Source organism: Melospiza melodia, chromosome 27, assembly GCF_035770615.1.
Source record: "Melospiza melodia melodia isolate bMelMel2 chromosome 27, bMelMel2.pri, whole genome shotgun sequence".
In the NCBI taxonomy this organism is placed as follows: domain Eukaryota; kingdom Metazoa; phylum Chordata; class Aves; order Passeriformes; family Passerellidae; genus Melospiza; species Melospiza melodia.
In genome coordinates this window covers 5202645-5219926 of record NC_086220.1, presented here as the reverse complement: position 1 = coordinate 5219926, position 17282 = coordinate 5202645, and the positions used below count along the sequence as shown (strand labels likewise).

At 49.2% G+C, this 17282-nt stretch overlaps 1 protein-coding gene and 1 long non-coding RNA gene across 4 annotated transcripts in view; one reads left to right on the top strand and one right to left on the bottom strand.

Annotated features, from left to right (window-relative positions):
- The window catches only part of HIVEP3 (HIVEP zinc finger 3), a 370775-nt gene that overhangs the window by 17807 nt on the left and 335686 nt on the right, over window positions 1-17282 (bottom strand). For all 3 annotated transcript variants that reach the window (XM_063177548.1, XM_063177546.1, XM_063177547.1), the window contains one exon: window positions 9919-10094. In XM_063177548.1, the coding sequence (XP_063033618.1) occupies window positions 9919-10094 (176 nt within the window). The remainder of the gene's footprint in view (window positions 1-9918; window positions 10095-17282) is intronic.
- On the top strand, window positions 2984-9073 carry LOC134430072 (uncharacterized). The gene is made up of 2 exons (XR_010030723.1): window positions 2984-3093; window positions 8645-9073. It is a non-coding gene; the product is annotated as an uncharacterized LOC134430072 (long non-coding RNA).

Sequence of the window (17282 nt, the reverse complement as noted above, 5' to 3'; positions counted from 1 at the left end):
GGCACTTGGGGACATGGGTCAGTGGTGGTGGCCTTGGCAGTGCTGGGGAAGGGTTAGGCTTGGTGATCTTGGAGGGCTTTTCCAACTTTAATGGTTTTATGATTCTACAATAAAATGAGGATTTGAGGTGCCCCATATTCCCATTTTCCCAAAATGAATGGGTCAGGTGCTCTGGAAATGTTCTAAAACCAAGTGAATGTGACACTTGGGGACATAGGGCAGTGGTGGTGGCCTTGGCAGTGCTGCTGGAGAAGGATTGGGCTTGGTGATCTTGGAGGGCTTTTCCAGCTTTATTGGTTTTATGATTCTATGATAAAATGAGAGTTTGAGCTGCCAGCCAAAGGGGAAAACCCTACATTCCCATATTTCCCCAAAAGAATGGCTAAGGTGCTCTGGAAATGTTCCAAAACCAAGGGGATGTGGCACTTGGGGACGTGGGGCTTTTCCAGCTTTAATGATTTTATAAATTTGCAATAAAATGAGGGTTCGAGCAGCCAACAAGAGGGAAAACCCTACATTGCCATTTTTCCCCCAAAAAATGGCTCAGGTGTTCTGGAAGGCACCAAAGGGCTGGGCCAGCTCAGCTCCTCGAGCAGGAGGAACCTTGGACACCCTCTGGAACTCAGAAATTCCCAATGAGGCTTCCCCAGGGCCAGGATGGGATGTGAGGTCACTGGGGCTACTCAGGCATAGCTCAGAGGGCACCTCTCTAATTCTGCCTCTCAAATTGCAGGCAGGTTAATTAGACAGTAATTAACCCCACTTACAGGCCAGGGAAATGCTGAACAAAGGGGAGCATTGGCTGGAGGGGATGGAGAAGGTAGGAAAATGAAAGGTTGGAGAATTAAAGCAAAAATGTCTCATTTTCCCTTTTCCTCTCAACAGCGCTTCCTAAAATCCCCAACTGGGATTGGGAGGGACCTTAAAATCCATCCAGGGACACCTCCCAATGTCCCAGGGTGCTCCAAGCTCCATCCTGGCTTTGGGCACTCCCAGGGATTTGTGGGATGATGAGGAGGAAGAAGCTGGGCCCTGCTGAAGGCGTGTTTGAATTTCCCATGCCCTGCTGTGCCCTCAGCCTTGCTGGCACTGAGGAGCACCAGGCTTGGTTTTCTCACCAAAAAATAGAAAAAAAAAAGTGGAAAACCAGAATTCTCCCATTTTGTTACAACCTCCAGGGAGGGCTGAGGTCATGCAGTGCAAAGTCCCTGAGCTGGGGGAGCACAGGGGGCCCCTCTGAGCCTCTCCTGTTGCTGCTCTGGCTATCGGGGATAAAAAAGCCACTATTCACTGGAGCAGAGCATTACCCGCGGTGCCACAACCACCCAGCTGCCACCTTGATTTCTCCTGAGCCCATGAATTATTTATTTCAGCCCATTTTGTACAAAATGGAGCAGCTCCAGCAGGAAACACCACAAGAGACAAAGGCTGACTCTATATCCCTGTGTGTCTGGCACCCAACCTGGACATGGATTCAGGGCATGTTTAATAACCTGAATGCAGCAAAACAGCTCCAAATAAGAGAGATTTATTCTGTTTAACTGCCCTGAGCCCCCTGGTCAGGACACTGAGGTGTGAGGATGAGCTCAGCTCCCTGCTCCAAACCAGAGCCTCCTTCCCCACCCCAAATCAGGAGTTTTGTCATGGCCCCAAACCCACCCCGTGAGCCAGGAGCGTGTTCTCACAGACACCTCTGCTCCCAGTGAATCACCAGGGCCTGAAAATGAAAAAAAACCCCATCCACAGTCCCAGCTGTGGCCTCATGGAGCTGGAATTTCATTTTGGAAATGAGAAGCAGCAAGAGCAGCCCAGACTGAGTCAGTGGCTGCAAACCCCCCTGTGCTGCTACTTGTCCAACCAGCTCTGCCCCATCCCTGCTCAGCCAAACCCTGCCTGGAGCCCCTCCAAGGGCAGCAAACACAACCCTAGCAGTGAGCAGGGCTTTGTGGGGACCCAGCTCGGTGGGGAGGGGACATCCCCAGCGTTCTGGTGCTCCCAAACCAGCCCAGAAATCCTCTGTGCCACCAGGAGCCTGCTGGAAAAATCAGGAGAGACACCCAGACCTGAGGGAGCAGCAGGAACTCCTGAGGAGAGGGAGCTGCTCAGTGCTCTCAGGTCCTCAGGGGTGCTCTGAGGCCACCATGGCCACCTCAGGTGTCCCGGGCCACCATGGCCATCTCAGGTGTCCAAAAGCCACCATGGCCACCTCAGGTGTCCCAAGCACAGCTGGCTGACCACACCAGCATGTCCCTGTGCAGCTGCAGGACCTGCAGGGCTCCCAGAGCCCTCCTGCCCCTCTGCTGGGGCTCAGCAGCTGCTGGGGCTGCCACCATGCGCCAGGAGCCACCAGTATCACCTGCTGTCCTGTTCTCTGTCCGTGGCCAGGGCAGTGTGTGCCTGCTGCCCTCCTTTCCCAGCCCCCAGTGCCAAAAAATTCACCCCAAACCCCAAAGCACCAACTCATCCCAAGCTTTGTTTCGTTCCCCTCCAGCTCCTTTTCCCTCTGCTCTGTCTCTCCCTTCCTCCCCCAGGTAAAGCTGCTGGCCAAGATCCTCCTGCAGAGCTCTGGGTGCAAATTTTGTTGGAGAAATCCCAAAGAAAGCAGGGATGCTGCATCCTTTTAGGGAAGGACAGATCCTCATCTGCCCCCTCTGCATCATTTTAAGGCAATTAAAAGCTGGAGGCTCCTTTCCCTGGGCTGAGAAGCTGAGTGATCATCCTGGGAGCAATCTGCAGGACAAGGATATTTATCTGAGCAGGGCTCTTCTTCCAGTTTGTGTTTTTTTAGACCCCTTAATTAACGCTGGCAGCATTAAACGCTCGGCAGATTTCCAGTAAAACCAACACCACTTTGCTAAGTGAGAGCTGGATTTAATCCTACCAGGGAAGACTCACAGCTACTTGTTGCCTTGCAGAGTTCTGGCTCCCAAGTTAAAAAAAAAAAAAAAAAAAAAAAAGAGAAAAAAAAATAAAAAAGAAAACCACACAGCATTGCTTCCTTGGAAACCGTGGAAAAACATCTTTGAGGGAGCAAGAGAGAGCAGCAGGGAGCTGGATTTAAATAGCAGAGGAATTTCACTGATCCCTAAGCAGGTAAGTGCTCCTTATTGGGGAATGTTTACCAAAAAAAGCTCCCAGATTTGCAACCAACTGGTTATATTTAAAAAATCCCTCCGGAATTGCTGGGAATGCTGAGCCCCCAGGAGGAGCAGGGGCAGGGTGAGCACAGCTCCCATTACGCCTGCCCAGAACTATGTGCTCAGCTCTGCCCATGCTGGGAGCTCTGAGTGGGACTTAGAGCAGCTTAAATGCCTGTGTTGTTTGGAGAAAGCTGAGACTGGAGCCTTCCAAAAGCACCTAAAGCAGCTTAATAGGGACTAGAAGTGATTTCCCAGTTAAATTTCATGAGGGAAATTAATTTTTTTTTTTATTTTTCAAGAGCCATTATAATATTTTTAAGGCGTTAAAGCAGAATGTAGGGAGCTGAAGCATTGAGATTCCTGGGAAAATTATCCTGTCTGTGCTGGGGATGATCCTTTCTATTTCTGCTGTTAAATCTGATCAATTGAGCAACAACCAAAAAAACCCCCAAAACCTAAAAAATAAAAAAATGAGCGAGTGCAGGAGGCAGCACAGTGACACAAAGAGCCAGGATGAACAATTGTCACATTCCTCTTTGGAAAGCACTTGCAAGGAGAGCAGCAGCTCGTCTGGGAGGAGGAGAAAGCCATGGAGCCAGGCTGGGAGAGCTGGGGGTGCTGCCCTGGAGAGGAGAAGGCTCCAGGCAGAGCTCAGAGCCCTTGCAGGGCCTGAAGGGGCTCCAGGAGAGCTGCAGAGGGACTGGGGACAAGGATGGAGGGACAGGAGCCAGGGAATGGCTGCCAGTGCCAGAGGAATGGCAGGGCTGGATGGGATCTTGGCAATTGGGAATTGTTCCCTGGCAGGGTGGGCAGGGGCTGGGCTGGAATTGCCAGAGCAGCTGTGGCTGCCCCTGGAGCCCTGGCAGTGCCCAAGGCCAGGCTGGGCATTGGGGCTGGCAGCACCTGGCACAGTGGCAGGTGTCCCTGGGCTGCAATCAGCTGCCATTGAAGATCCCTTCCCACCCAAACCACTCTGGCATTCACATTCCTGAACCAAGGATGGAAACCAGCACCAAAACCCATTGCAGCAAATGGAGAAAGGAAAGGAAAGAATGATTGCCTGGCTGGTTCCAGGTGCCCCCAGTGCCATTTGCCACAGGGGGTTTGTAGCCTGGCAAGGGCTGGTGAGAGAGGTTTGGGCTGTGCCAGGGTGCCCAGAGCAGCTGTGGCTGCCCCTGCAGCCCTGGCAGTGCCCAAGGCCAGGCTGGAGCCCCTGGCACAATGGGAGGTGTCCCTGGGGTGGGATTTAATGTCCCTCCCAACCTAAATAATTCTTGGTTCTGTCATTTTTCTGGGAGATGCCCTCGCACAGAGAACCAGCCATAACTGATACTCTGTGTGCCAAATAAACCCTTGAACCAGGTTTTGTGTGGGATTTAAATAATGCACAGGCCTTGATTTAGGCCTCGGTGTGGAGCTGATGTCCCCAGGTGAGACTTTGTGAGGGGGAAAGCTTTCATTTACAGAATTCATTGGGCAGAGGAGTTCAATCTTTTAGAAAATTGATTATTATCCTTTATCCTTATTGACATGTGGATTAGAGGAGTGAATTTGCACATGCAGCCTGCCTAGATCCATACAGGCCATAAAACATCAGCCACCTCCTGGTTCATACCTATCCAGACAAAAGCTGATATTCCAGAAAGGTGCCCAGGATTTGCAGATTTCCAAATTAGCAGAATTCCCAGTGAGGCTGAGACTTTAATGGCTGCACTGGCTCCAGGAAACACCACTGAATATTTCCCTGGAGGTCTCCAATCCTTGGTTTCCAGCCTTGATTCCTGGTTCTCTGAAGAGTTCCAGGGCTCTTTTGCTCAGTGTTTCATCTCCTGGCTGCTCCATTGGGACATTTTCTGTTCCTGCCTCACATCCCATGGGATGTCCAGACAGGAAATCCCTGGGGATATCTCCGTCCCCAGCCCAGGGGATGTTTGTGATGTCCCCAGGAGCACAGGGACAGCACCAAGGGATGCTCAGCCCCTCAAAGGATTTTTGGGGTATTTTGGGGATGTGCCCATCCCTGTGCTCTGCTCCCCCAGCAGGGAATTCTGCTGGAGTTTTCTGCCAGCTGTGCTTTCCAGAGGGGACTGAGGCTGCTGGAGCTGCAATAACAACAAAATGTACAGCCCTTTAAGGGCTGGGGGGAATGCATTTAATCCATTTAATTTAATATATTCAATGCATTCACATGTGCAGTACCCTCAGTGCTGTCAGGGGATGATTTAAGGAGCTAAAAATGAATTTATTGAAGGCTCTGGCTGAGCAGTCTGGAGTCTGGGAAGGGTGAGTGGCACAGAGTGTGAAATGGGGGATCTCCAGCCAGCAGTGTCCTTTACACATCTCCTTTTAAATTAAAGTGGAGCTCCTCATCCCTCCTGACCTCAGAGCTGCTCCAAACATTTTGTCCAGAATTTCTGAGGGCACTGGAAGCAATCAGGACCCTTTGAGAGGGTGATGTGGGTCTGAGGGAGGACAGAAAATAACTGGATGATGATGATGATGATGATGATGATGATGATGATGATGATGATGATGATGATGATGATGATGATGATAATAATAATAATAATAATAATAATAATAATAATAATAATAATAATAATAATAATAATAATAATAATAATAACTGGAAAAGGGAATTAATGTGCCAGCACTGCCCCTCATCCCAGCAGCAGCGAGAGAGGGGAAGGGAAAAGCTCTCCCCGACCTTCCTGAAAGGGAAAACAGCTTTTTCTTATTTCCTTCCTGCCCAGAAAACAATGCAGAAGCTGCTGAGCCTCCTTTAAAGACCCTCCTGGAGGCCACAGGCACAAAGCTGCACCACAGGGGAGGGAGAGACACCTCATTAAAGAGGCACCTTTAGATCTGCTCCAGAAACACCAAATCAAACAAATCTCTGCAAACCAAATTTCCAAGGCTGTTGTTCCCATCAGCTAAACGAGCACACACACCAAAAAACCCCAAAATTAATCTCGTGGATTTGCTTTAAAATAATAAAAAAATAAAATTTCCCTGCAGTTCTCTAAGCCAAAAGAACAGCTTTGCTTCCAGTGACAGAAAGGCACAAAAAGCAGAAAATTAGTGAATAAGGGGAAATATTTATAGCATTTTCTGTTGCAAAAGTTTTCCCAGTCCTTGGAACACAGACATGGATTTTCTAGAGTGGGAAGGGTGGGGGGGTGAGGTACATTTTAACCAGATAAATCTCCTCATTAAAAATAATAATAATAATAAAAAAAATCCCATTTAACTGCTTCCAGCCTACTGGAGAGTTTAGAGCATTAGATCATGGTGGAGAGATCTACCCCAGCCAAAACGAAGCCAGCTCCACAGACCTCCCCCTGGAGCTGATGCTGAAGGCTAAAATTAACTCTGGAAAGCTGATTTCTAAAAAAGCTCCGTGTTTGTGCAGGAGGGAGAGCTGCAGCTCCTGCATTCGGTGTGCCTGGGGCTGCCAACCCCAGCCAGCCCAGGGAGGAGCCAAAATGAGACAAAACCCCCAAAAAACGAGCTGGGAACAGCAGCTCTGCACCCCCCCTGCTCCTCTGGGTCACTTGTTATGAGCAGGAGTTTGAAATTGCTTTAAAAAATCACCGGCAGGGGCATGAGCTAAAGAAAAAAAAAGGATTTTCTTCTTGCCCTTGTTGGTGATTTTTAAGTGATCTCAAACTCTCCATCACCAGCTGATGCTTTTGTCAACGCACACAGAGCTTTTCCCACTTTTCCAGAGCTCCCAACCAGCTTTCCCCCCATTTCTAGGCAGTCTGAGTGCACCCCAGGGCTCTGCCCTTCATCCCTCCCAAGTCTTCCAGATTTCCTTGTGCCCCCCAAAGAGCTTTTGTCCCATTTCTGGGCAGTCTGAGCATGTCCCAGGCTGTGCCCTTCACCCTCCCAGCTTTTCCAGATCTCCTTGTGCTCCCCAAAGAGCTTTTGTCCCATTTTTGGGCAGTCTGAGCACACTTCAGGGCTGTGCCTTCATCCTTCCCAACTCTTCCAGAGTTCCTTGTGCCCCCTAAAGAGTTTTTCTCCCATTTCTGGGCAATCTGAGCATGCCCCAGGCAGTGCCCTTCATCCCTCCCAGAAAAGAACTATTCTCATGCAATTCCAAGTCACCACCATGCAGCCATAAATCCCAACCATTTCTCCATAAATCCCCAATCCAGGGGAGTTCTGCCCATCCCATGCCCCCATGGGCAAACAGGTGCTTTGCCACTGAATTCCCAGCAGAGTGTGGATGATTTTTGTTCCATGGAAGGAAGGAAGGAAGGAAGCATTTCCATGCTCCCTTGGCCATGCCAAGCAGAAGAAGGGAAGGGTCTGTTTGCCATGTGCAGCCAGAGCTGACAGATCGTGGCCTTCAAGGGAGCAGAGATGAAGAGCAAAGCAGCCAGAGAGGTGGTGGAGAGGATGGTTTGATGCCATCACCCTGGGCAGAAGCCCTACAGAAGCATGGTGGGAGTGAGGTGAGGTGATGGGAGAGGCTGAGCGGGCTCAGCTCCCCAAGGGAAACCTCGGAACGAAGTCAAAGCAAGAGGGGACGAGAAAGGAAATGAATCAGAAACAGCTCCAGGATGGGAGGGAGAGGAAGAACCGGCGCTGGGATGTGCAGCATGAGAATCTGGCCTCAGACTCGGTGTCACTTCCCTTTCTGCCCCAGAGCCAGTGACCCCCAGCACGTCGGCACCCAGAAATCCCCGCCAGCCTTCCCAGCAAAGCCACCAGATCCCGGCACTGCCCACCTTGTGTCACAGACATCTTTTATGAAAAATCCTTTCCTTAGGATTTTTCCTCCTGAGAAGCTGAGAGGCCTCAGGAACAAAATGTAAACATTGATTATCTGCTGCTGTGGGAGGCAACAGGTGCATCTGTGATTGGCCCTTGTTGGATGTTTGTAATTAATGGTCAATCACAACCCAGCCGGCCTAGGGCTCTCTATCTGAGCCACAAACCTTTGTTATCATTCTTTCCTTTTTTTATTCTTAGCCAGCCTTTTGATGAAATCCTTTCTTCTATTCTTTTAGTATAGTTTTAATATAATATATATAATAAAATAATAAATCAGCCTTCTGAAACATGGAGTCAGATCCTCATCTCTTCCCTCATCCAAGAACCCCTGTGAACACCATCACGCCCCGAGTCACTTCCTTGTCCTGCTCTGTCCCCCTGGGGCAGCACAGGTGCCACAGAGCACACAGCACACTGTGCCCTCCCACAGCCAGGCTGTGCCACTGCCTGGGTGACACCGGCTCCTCCTGGGCACTGAGCCCTCCCAGCTGTGGCACCCTCTGAGACTGATGGAGCTACAGACAGCAATGGGTGTTTTGGAACAACCTGATCTGGGAGGGACCCACAGGGATCACCCAGTCCAGCTTCTACATGGGGCAGTGTTCCAGATTGCAATGCAAGATGTTATCTATTACCATCTGTAGGGCAGATTATCTTTTGTCAAGTGGGCAGTTTGCCTTATCTCTCTCTCTGAGTGACCACATTCACTCCTCCCTCAGGAGGGGACACCTGCTGATAACAGCTATTGAATGTCCCTGCATGGCTGATAAGAACTACAGCATCCCACTGGGAGATGGGAGCCCAGAGGGAGGAGCCAAGCATTCCTACCCGGATAGAATCTGGAGATTCTGCAACACCAGCACGGCTTCTGCACTGGATTGCCCAGAGGAACAGCAGCTGCCTCTGCCCCTGGATCTTCAGAGGCAGAGACTGCACCTTTCTCCAGGATCCCTGCTCCAGCAGAACCAGCCCTGACACTGCAGGAGGGCTGAGCCACAATTCCAATGGCACTGCTGCCAACAGCCTGACCCACAGGGTGTCAGGTTGGGTTCTGACTCTGCCAGTGTTGGTTTTGTTCACTGCATTGTTTATTTTATCCTTTTATTTTTTTCCCTTCTGTATTAAAGGGCTGTTATTTCCTGCTCCCATTTTTTTGCCTGAGAGCCCCTTGATTTAAAATTTATAGCAATTCAGAGAGGTTGGGAGGGTTTACATTTTCCACTTCAGGGGAGGCTCCTTCCTTCCTTAGCAGACACCTATCTTTCCAAACCAAGACAGGCCCCAAAACTCCTAAATGTGCTCAAAAGCATTGTCCAAAGGCTCCCTGAGCTCTGTCAAGCTGTAACCAAGAACCCGAGCCCCACACTTGCTGCTGCCTTATCCCAAGACTTGCTGCCACCAGATCTTTGTCCAACCCACCATGCCAGACCCCTACAAGAAGTCAAAGGCACCTCTGGCCCATTTGGAAGGTCCCATTCCCCATTTCTCATGGAATGAAGTTTTATTCTGCCTGTGGTTTACAGGCTCCTGCCTACTCTCCCTGACACCCTCACTGAGGCCATGGCAGAGCACACCTGGTGGCATTGATGGCTTGATGTCCTGGGATGAAAACCTTTAGCGATAAGGTCCTTTGATGTGATACAGAGAATGTGGAAGCCACATGCAACTGCAGAGGATGAGAATGGGCAGAGCAGCAGGAGAGGCCCCCCAGAGCCTGGATCCAGGGGCTCAGCCTGGAGCTCCTGGTTTTGTTCTGAAAGCCCTGCCAGAGAAGCTGCATTTCAGGACTTTCTCCTTGGACAAGCACAAGGAGGATGGCAGGGATGCTCTTCTGGAAACACCAACCAATTTCCAACTCCCTCATCCCCCTCCCTCCAACTGGGGGGCTTTGCCAGCCCCTGGCAATGCCTTCCCTCGCCCTTTTTGGGTGCCCCCAGCAGGCTGGCAGTGCCAGCACCCTGAGCAGAGGAGCTGGCAGCTGGCTGTGGCTTACCTTTGGTTTTAAAAGCAAAGTTACAGTACTTGCAGACGTACGGCCTGACGTCTGTGTGCGTGCGAATGTGTTTCTTCAGCATGCTGGGTTTCTTGCAGCGAATTCCACACTCCTCACAAACATACTTCCCTCTTCCACGGCCTCGCACATACACATACTCTTCGTTTGATTTGTACCTATGAGCAACAGGTGGCGTGATAAAGGGGAAAAAAAAAAAAAGAAAAAAAAAAAAGAAGATTCCCACCTCAACAGAAGAAGTCACAACTTTGCTGGGTTAGTTCAGAATGTTATTGACACCACAGGTCTTGGTTGCTGTTTGGTAACTCTGGGTAATTAGGCTAATTGTGAATTAGCACCCAAAGCTGTGCCCAGGTGCTTCCAGACACATCCAGGATGGTCTCATGTCCTGAATCTGCTGCTCTGTGACCACCAAGAGCCCAAAACTGAGCTGGGACACAGGGACACCCCACTGTGCTGCTGTGCCCCATCCTCAACCACAAACTGAGACACCCAGACCAGACTGGACAGGGTTTGGCCCAGAGCAGGATGGACAGAGTCATGAGGACACCCCACTAGGATGGTGTCCCCCATCCTCAACCAGAAACTGAGGAACCCAGGCCAGGCTGGACAGGATTTGTCCCAGGCCAGGCTGGACAGGATTTGGCCCAGTCCACGATGGACAGTTTGTCCTGGGCCAGGCTGGACAGAATTTGGCCCAGGCCGGGCTGGACAGGGTTTGGCCCAGGCCATGATGGACAGTTTGTCCTGGGCCAGGCTGGACAGAATTTGGCCCAGGCCGGGCTGGACAGGGTTTGGCCCAAGCGAAGCTGGACAAAGTTTGGCCCAGGCCAGGCTGGACAGAGTTTGTCCCAGGCCAGCCCAGCTGCCTCTCAGTCCCTGCCATTTCAAACATGCCCAGTCTGCCTCTGCAGGTGCTGGGACAACTCATCCCAGCCAAAGCACCTGGGACACATCTCCCACCCTCCAGGCTGCCACCTGAGATGTCACCAATGCCACAAACCCCCCTGTGAGCCCTGCACAGCCTGAATGAGACACGCAGAATGGACACAAAGAGAAGAAAACATCCTTTTTTCTAATAAATTAATTGTGCTACCACTAAATGTAAACTCTGCAGACTCCAGGCTCTTTTATCTTTGGCACAGGATCACGATTTAGGTTTACCCAAGAGAATGAGATTGGTCATCCTTCCTCCCCATTACAGATTTGATTTTCTGTCCAGGCTTGAGTGCATGGGGAAGGCTGCAGGATGGGGGGGTTGAACAACCCTTGTAAGACTGAGACAAATCTTTGAGCCTCCTGCTGCTCAGCAAATGAAGGCAGCAATTTCCTGTACTTGCAGCACAAGGAGAATAAGGTAACATCAAATTGCTCCCCTCAGATCTTAAAGAGGCCAAATTTTTGAAGCATGGCACTTCTTGCAAGTCATTTTTCTACCCAGGAGGAATTAAGTCTGGTCTTCAGAAATCTCCAAACATCCACCCTGGAAAAATCAGGCTGTCTAAAGCCTCTTAATAGGAGATCCAAAGGCATCCAACACTATCAGTCAGGTTTTAGTATCTTCCCAGTGAAGCCTGTTCCAAACCAGAAGGTGAGAAAACAGCAGCCAGACTGAGGAGAAACTTGAGCAGAAACAGCTGCACTGCAATAGATTGAGCACTTCAGTGAGTGAATATATGATAAATACTAAAACTTATGTATTTCTAATGTAGAAAAACAAGACTAATTTAAAACTGAGTTAAAAAAGCCACACAAAGACCAGCCCAGAACTGAGAGGATGGGAATGGCACGGCCTGCATGAGGGAACTCAGCATATCCCTCTGGGTGTTCAGAGTTGCCAAGGACCCCATCGTGGGGCTCAGAGACCCTGGCACACAGCCCAGAACACCTTGGGATTTGATTTTGACCCCTGGAGCAAGTTACCAGCTTTGTATGAGGACATGAAAGTCACACAGGTTTGAATGGTGTAATAACAAAATGATCACAGAGTGAAAATGTAGACTTTAGGATTTTTGGTATGGGGATTATGGGGACAAGATGGAGGAATCTGGGCGTGTCCAGCCTTTCTCCTTCTTCTTCTTGTTCTCCATTTTCTGCAGTGATGTTGGCACTTTGGGATTGGTTTAGAGTAGAAGTGCACTGTCTAACACAGGTGATAGGTATTGGGAATTAAGTGTAAATATGTTATACGTAGTTTGTAGTATAAAAGAACAACACAGAGTGCCTGTGGCTGCCCTGCTGAGCAGATCTCAGCTGGGCAGAAAGAAAATTTTATAGATAAGAATTAATAAACAACCTCAAGACCGAAAAGTGAAGAGTCCAGACTCGCTCTTCAGCTGCACAGGCCAAAGCAGAGACATCCTGCACATCTCAGGGCAGCAATTAACAACCAAAAACCCGAGACCTGCACAGGATGCACCCATGGAAACCCTCCCAGCTGCCTGTAGGGTGGGGTTGGAAGTGGGTGAGTCCCGCTGCAGGGACCCTTGGATCTCCCCCACACTTTGTTCCTTTCCCTCAGGAAGAGCCCAGGCAGTTCCATCTCCATGGGGGTGTTTGGGAGCTGAAATTCGGGCTGATCCTGCTGGCTGGAGGCAGTGAGCGGGGACTGAGCCCTTCCCAGTGCTGGCTGAGCCCCTTGGCTCTGCTCAGAGCTGTGGGAGGTGCTCAGAGGGGAATGAGCTGCTCCTGGGATGCTCACAGGGCATTGAGCTGCTCCTGAGATGCTGAGAGGGGGGTTGAGGTGCTCAGAGGAGCCTGAGCTGCTCCTGAGGTGCTCAGAGGGGATTGAGCTCTCCTGAGCTCAGGGGTGAGGTCACAGGTTCAGCTTTGGAGACAAATTAAAGGAAAGAGACAAAAATTGGGCATTCAGACAGCCCCAGTCTGCACCAGTAGCACAAACCGGGCTTTGGTGTCAAACAGTTTGTGATTCTGTCCTTCAGCATCAGCAGGAGTTCTCTGGATCATCACCAGGGTCACCTGGTGGCCCAAATACTTTATTTTTTCTGCTGGGACTGAAGCCACAACAACGCCACCCCATCCTGCCATTCCCAACCATCCAAACCCCCACAAAAAAACCTAAAAAAACCCAACATCAACACCCATCATCACAAGGTTCTCATTATCTGGCCAGAGGAGACTGAGCTGAGAGCTCCCACAGTGCCCCAGTCTCCATCCCAGTATGCCCAGTTATCTCCATTTAGCCCTAAAGGATTCCAGGACTCAGGTTTGTCAGGGATGGTTCCTGTCTCTTCTTTGTTCAGGCAGTGTTTAAGTAGCAGAAGGAGCAAAAGGAATCAGGAATCCTGATTTTTTTCTGCTCAGGTTTGTACTGCAGGCAGGAGCAAAAGGAATCAGGAATCCGGATTTTTTCTGCTCAGGTTTGTACTGCAGGCTTCCTCCTCTGCCTCCTCCCTTCCTGTCAGTGTGCTGGGAGCCACCTGGCCATTTCAAACCTGGAACTGCTCCTTTATCAGCCTTGGACTTGCACTGCCCTTAATTCCAGCCTCCCGTGGAAATGTTTGTGTGGCTCATTAAAGCCATCAGAAATGTTTGTGTGTCCCTTCCTCAGGCTCATTAAAGCCATCAGGCTGCATTAAAGCAGCCATGTGATTGAATCTGGAATCAGGCATTGCACTTCATCTGACACTCTGCCAGCCTCAGCACAGATATTCCCTTACAGATCCCTGAAAGCATGTGGAAAACAGGCAGGGAGAGGGGAGAGAGAGGAAAAGCAAATTCCTCTCAAGGAACACCAAGGAACAGGAGGTGACAGTGCCATAACCCAGAGAAGGCTCTGCAGATGCCGTCTGCCTGCTCTGAGGGCTGCAATAGATTTATGGACATAATTCCTTCAGTGTGATCCCATTTCCCTGCTCCTGTGCCCATCTGATTTGCATCAGAAAGATAAATCAGGCACAGCTTGTCACTACAGGACACAAAATAACACAATGTGGACGTGCAGCTCTCCCAAGGTAAAAAAAGAGGGAAGTTTAATTTCTGACTTCAACATTTATAGCTCAGATAAGAGATTACATATTATATATAATATATAATAAATATATTATATATATATATATATATATATTATATGTTATAGGTTATATATATATTGCACATATCTATAGATATCTATATTATATATATATGCATGTATATATATATGTATGTATGTATGTGTGTGCATATATATATAAATATATAATATTATATATATACATGTATATGTATATATATATGTATATATATATGTATATGTATATATATATGTATATATATATGTATATATATAATATTATATATTATAGATTTCCAAAAGTGACTGGATTGGAGGGTGACAGTGCCACCTCTCCAATGACACTGGACAAACCAACAGTCCATCAAATTTCCTCCACAAAAGAATGCAAAACAAAAAGTTATTTACATGAAGTGTGTGAGAAAGTTTACTACAAGAATGTAAACATCAGAAAAACTTGAAAAAACAAGATGACAACAGCTCACACTCCATGTGAGGATTTACCCTGGCACAGGACCTTCCCTGCTCCACAGGGTTTGCTGCAGGCAGATCTGGGCATAGCCACAGATGAGGTTTGTGGGTTTGTGGCAGCAATCTGGGCTTCTCTTCCAGAGCCCTGAGGAATTCCTAATCCCATCCTTATCCCAGCCCATCCTAATCCCATCCTTAGCATCTCCAGCCCTGCAGTGCCACGCTCCCCTCCACACAGAAATGTTGGGGAACGTGGGGGTTAATGGCCTTCATGAGCCCAGACACTGATTTAGGGAACAATCCTTTCCAACACACACACACAGAAATCAAAATCCAGCTCCTTGGTGCATTTTTGGAAGGTTCTTTGGTGTTTCCTGCAGGCAGATCTGGGGCCAATCCTGCAAACCCCTGTCAGGGCAGGAGGAGCTGGCACAGCCTCGGCAGGGCTGGTGTCACCCTGTGTCACAGACGTATTTTATGAAAAATCTTTTCATTAGGATTTTTTCTCCAGAGAAGCTGAGAGGCTTCAGCTTCCCCATGTTTTGCTGCTTTGGAATCTGATCTGGAGAATTGTTTAACCAGCATGTGAAATTGTTTTTACTTGATGACCAATGACAGCCACCTGTGTCGAGGCTGTGAGCAGTCATAAGATTTTATTATCATTCCTTTCCTTTCAAGCCTTCTGATGAAATCCTTCTTTCTATTCTTTTAGCATAGTTTTAATGTATAATTTTATTTTATTTTAATATATGTCATAAAATAATAAATCACCCTTCTGAAACATGGAGTCAAGATTCTCTTCTCTTCCCTCATCCTGTAACCTCTGTGAACACCACCACAACCCTGAGCACCAGAGACCTGAGAGCCTCAGAATGGGCCCAAAATCCCTGTCAGGAGCACAGGAAACCCGAAAATGGGAAAACACAAACCTGGAGGAGGCTCTGTCTCAGCTCCTTCCCTCCAGCTGAAACCCAACCCCATGCAGCATTCACTGCCTCCCAGCCTCGAGGAGCTTCAGTTCTCAGGATTGGTTCTTACAAATTCCTGACCATCATTTTTAGCCACAAACACTTCTTTTTTTCTTCCCCTCAGTGCTGTGAGGCACATCCAAAATCTCCATGTGGCTGGAAACCACAGGATCAACCCTTGGACAGCCAGGGGGGAAGGAAGTTCGGTGGTTGGCAGACAGGGAGGCAGAGCAGGTTTCTGGGGGACTCATTGCTCATGGCTGAATCACTCCTTCCCCTCTGTGCTTCCTTTTTCAAGTTTTTTTTTAAACTCCACCAGTATTTTGCCTTGCCCTGCAAAGGCTTTGCTGGTGTGACCTTGCTGGTCACAGCCTGGGTACATTGGTTACATTTTAATTATTAAAATTTTAAAAATTAGCTTTAATTCTGTGAATTTTCATGATTTGAAGCTCGATGCTGTCTCAAAGAACACCCCTGGAGGCTTTCACAGCAACTGAAGAAGTATTTCCTCGACTGGTTTTGACATTTGATCAAATCCTTTGTTTGCTTTTTGGATTTTGGGTGCACAGGAAGAGGAATGGGATATCTGATGCCTGTCCTGAGCTGCTGGGTTTGGTTCCCTGGCAAGAACTGAGTCCAGCTCTGGAGTTTTTGCCTTTGGTGTCAGATTTTGGGTTTGTTGATGGCACATTCCATTTGTCACCAGGCTGCCCACTCATCTGGCTTGGCTGAATCCTTGGGACATTCCTGACAGGCTGCTCTGGGATTAACTGATCTCATTTCTGCTTTATGTCTCCTGCAAAATTTGCCAGATAAATGTGTAACTCACACAGTGCCACTAATTACTGATCATTAATTGCCTCCCTCACAGCTCCCTGGTACAAAATGACCACTCTGAAGCTCAGTGTGCAGCAGAATTCCTCAGCTTTCCCTGTGGAATCCCTGGGGCTGAGGATGTCAGACACACAGGTGTGTCCTCAAGGCCAGACACTCACCCTGAGATGTTCTTTGGCTGGTGCCAAGCTCCAGCAGGACAAGCAGAGGGATTCCTGTCAGACAATGGCATTTCCAGCTCTCTAAAAGCTCCACGAACCCTCCAGCATCCCGGTTTTCCAGACAGGGATATTGCACCCAGACAAACAAGGCACGACCACAGCAGCACAACAAAGCTGGGGATGGATGGACCTGGGAGGAGCTGGCACAAAATCTGCTTTTGCCTGGCTGGAATAAAGGATCCTTATAGCCAGAACCAGCTGGAAACTGCAGAGGAGGGTGGGAGCCGGGGGAGCCCCAGCACCAGGGACACACCATGTGGGGAGAGGGTGACTGTCACTATGGGGGACACATTGACAGGGTGAAGGAGTGATCCTGTTCCTGATCCCTCACCCTGTCCCTGATCCCTGGTCTTGTTCCTGATCCTCAATCCTGTTCCTGATCCCCAATCCTCTTCCTGATCCCTCACCCCATGCCTGATCCCTCACCCTGTTCCTGATCTTGTTCCTGTGCCTGATCCCGTTCCTGATCCCTCACCCTCTTCCTGATCCCATTCCTGATCCTGTTCCAGATCCCTCACCCTATTCCTGATCCCTGATCCTGTTCCTGCTCCCTCACCCTCTTCCTGATCCCTGATCCTGTTCCTGATCCCTCACCCTCTTCCTGATCCTTGATCCTGTTCCTGATCCCTCACCCTATTCCTGATCCCGTTCCTGATCCCGTTCCTGATCCCTCACCCTATTCCTGATCCTGATCCTTGATCCTGTTCCTGATCCCTCACCCTATTCCTGATCCCTGATCCTGTTCCTGATTCCTCACCCTGCTCCTGATCTTGTTCCTGTGCCTGATCCTGTTCCTGATCCCTTTCATGATCCCTCACCCTATTCCTGATCCCTGAT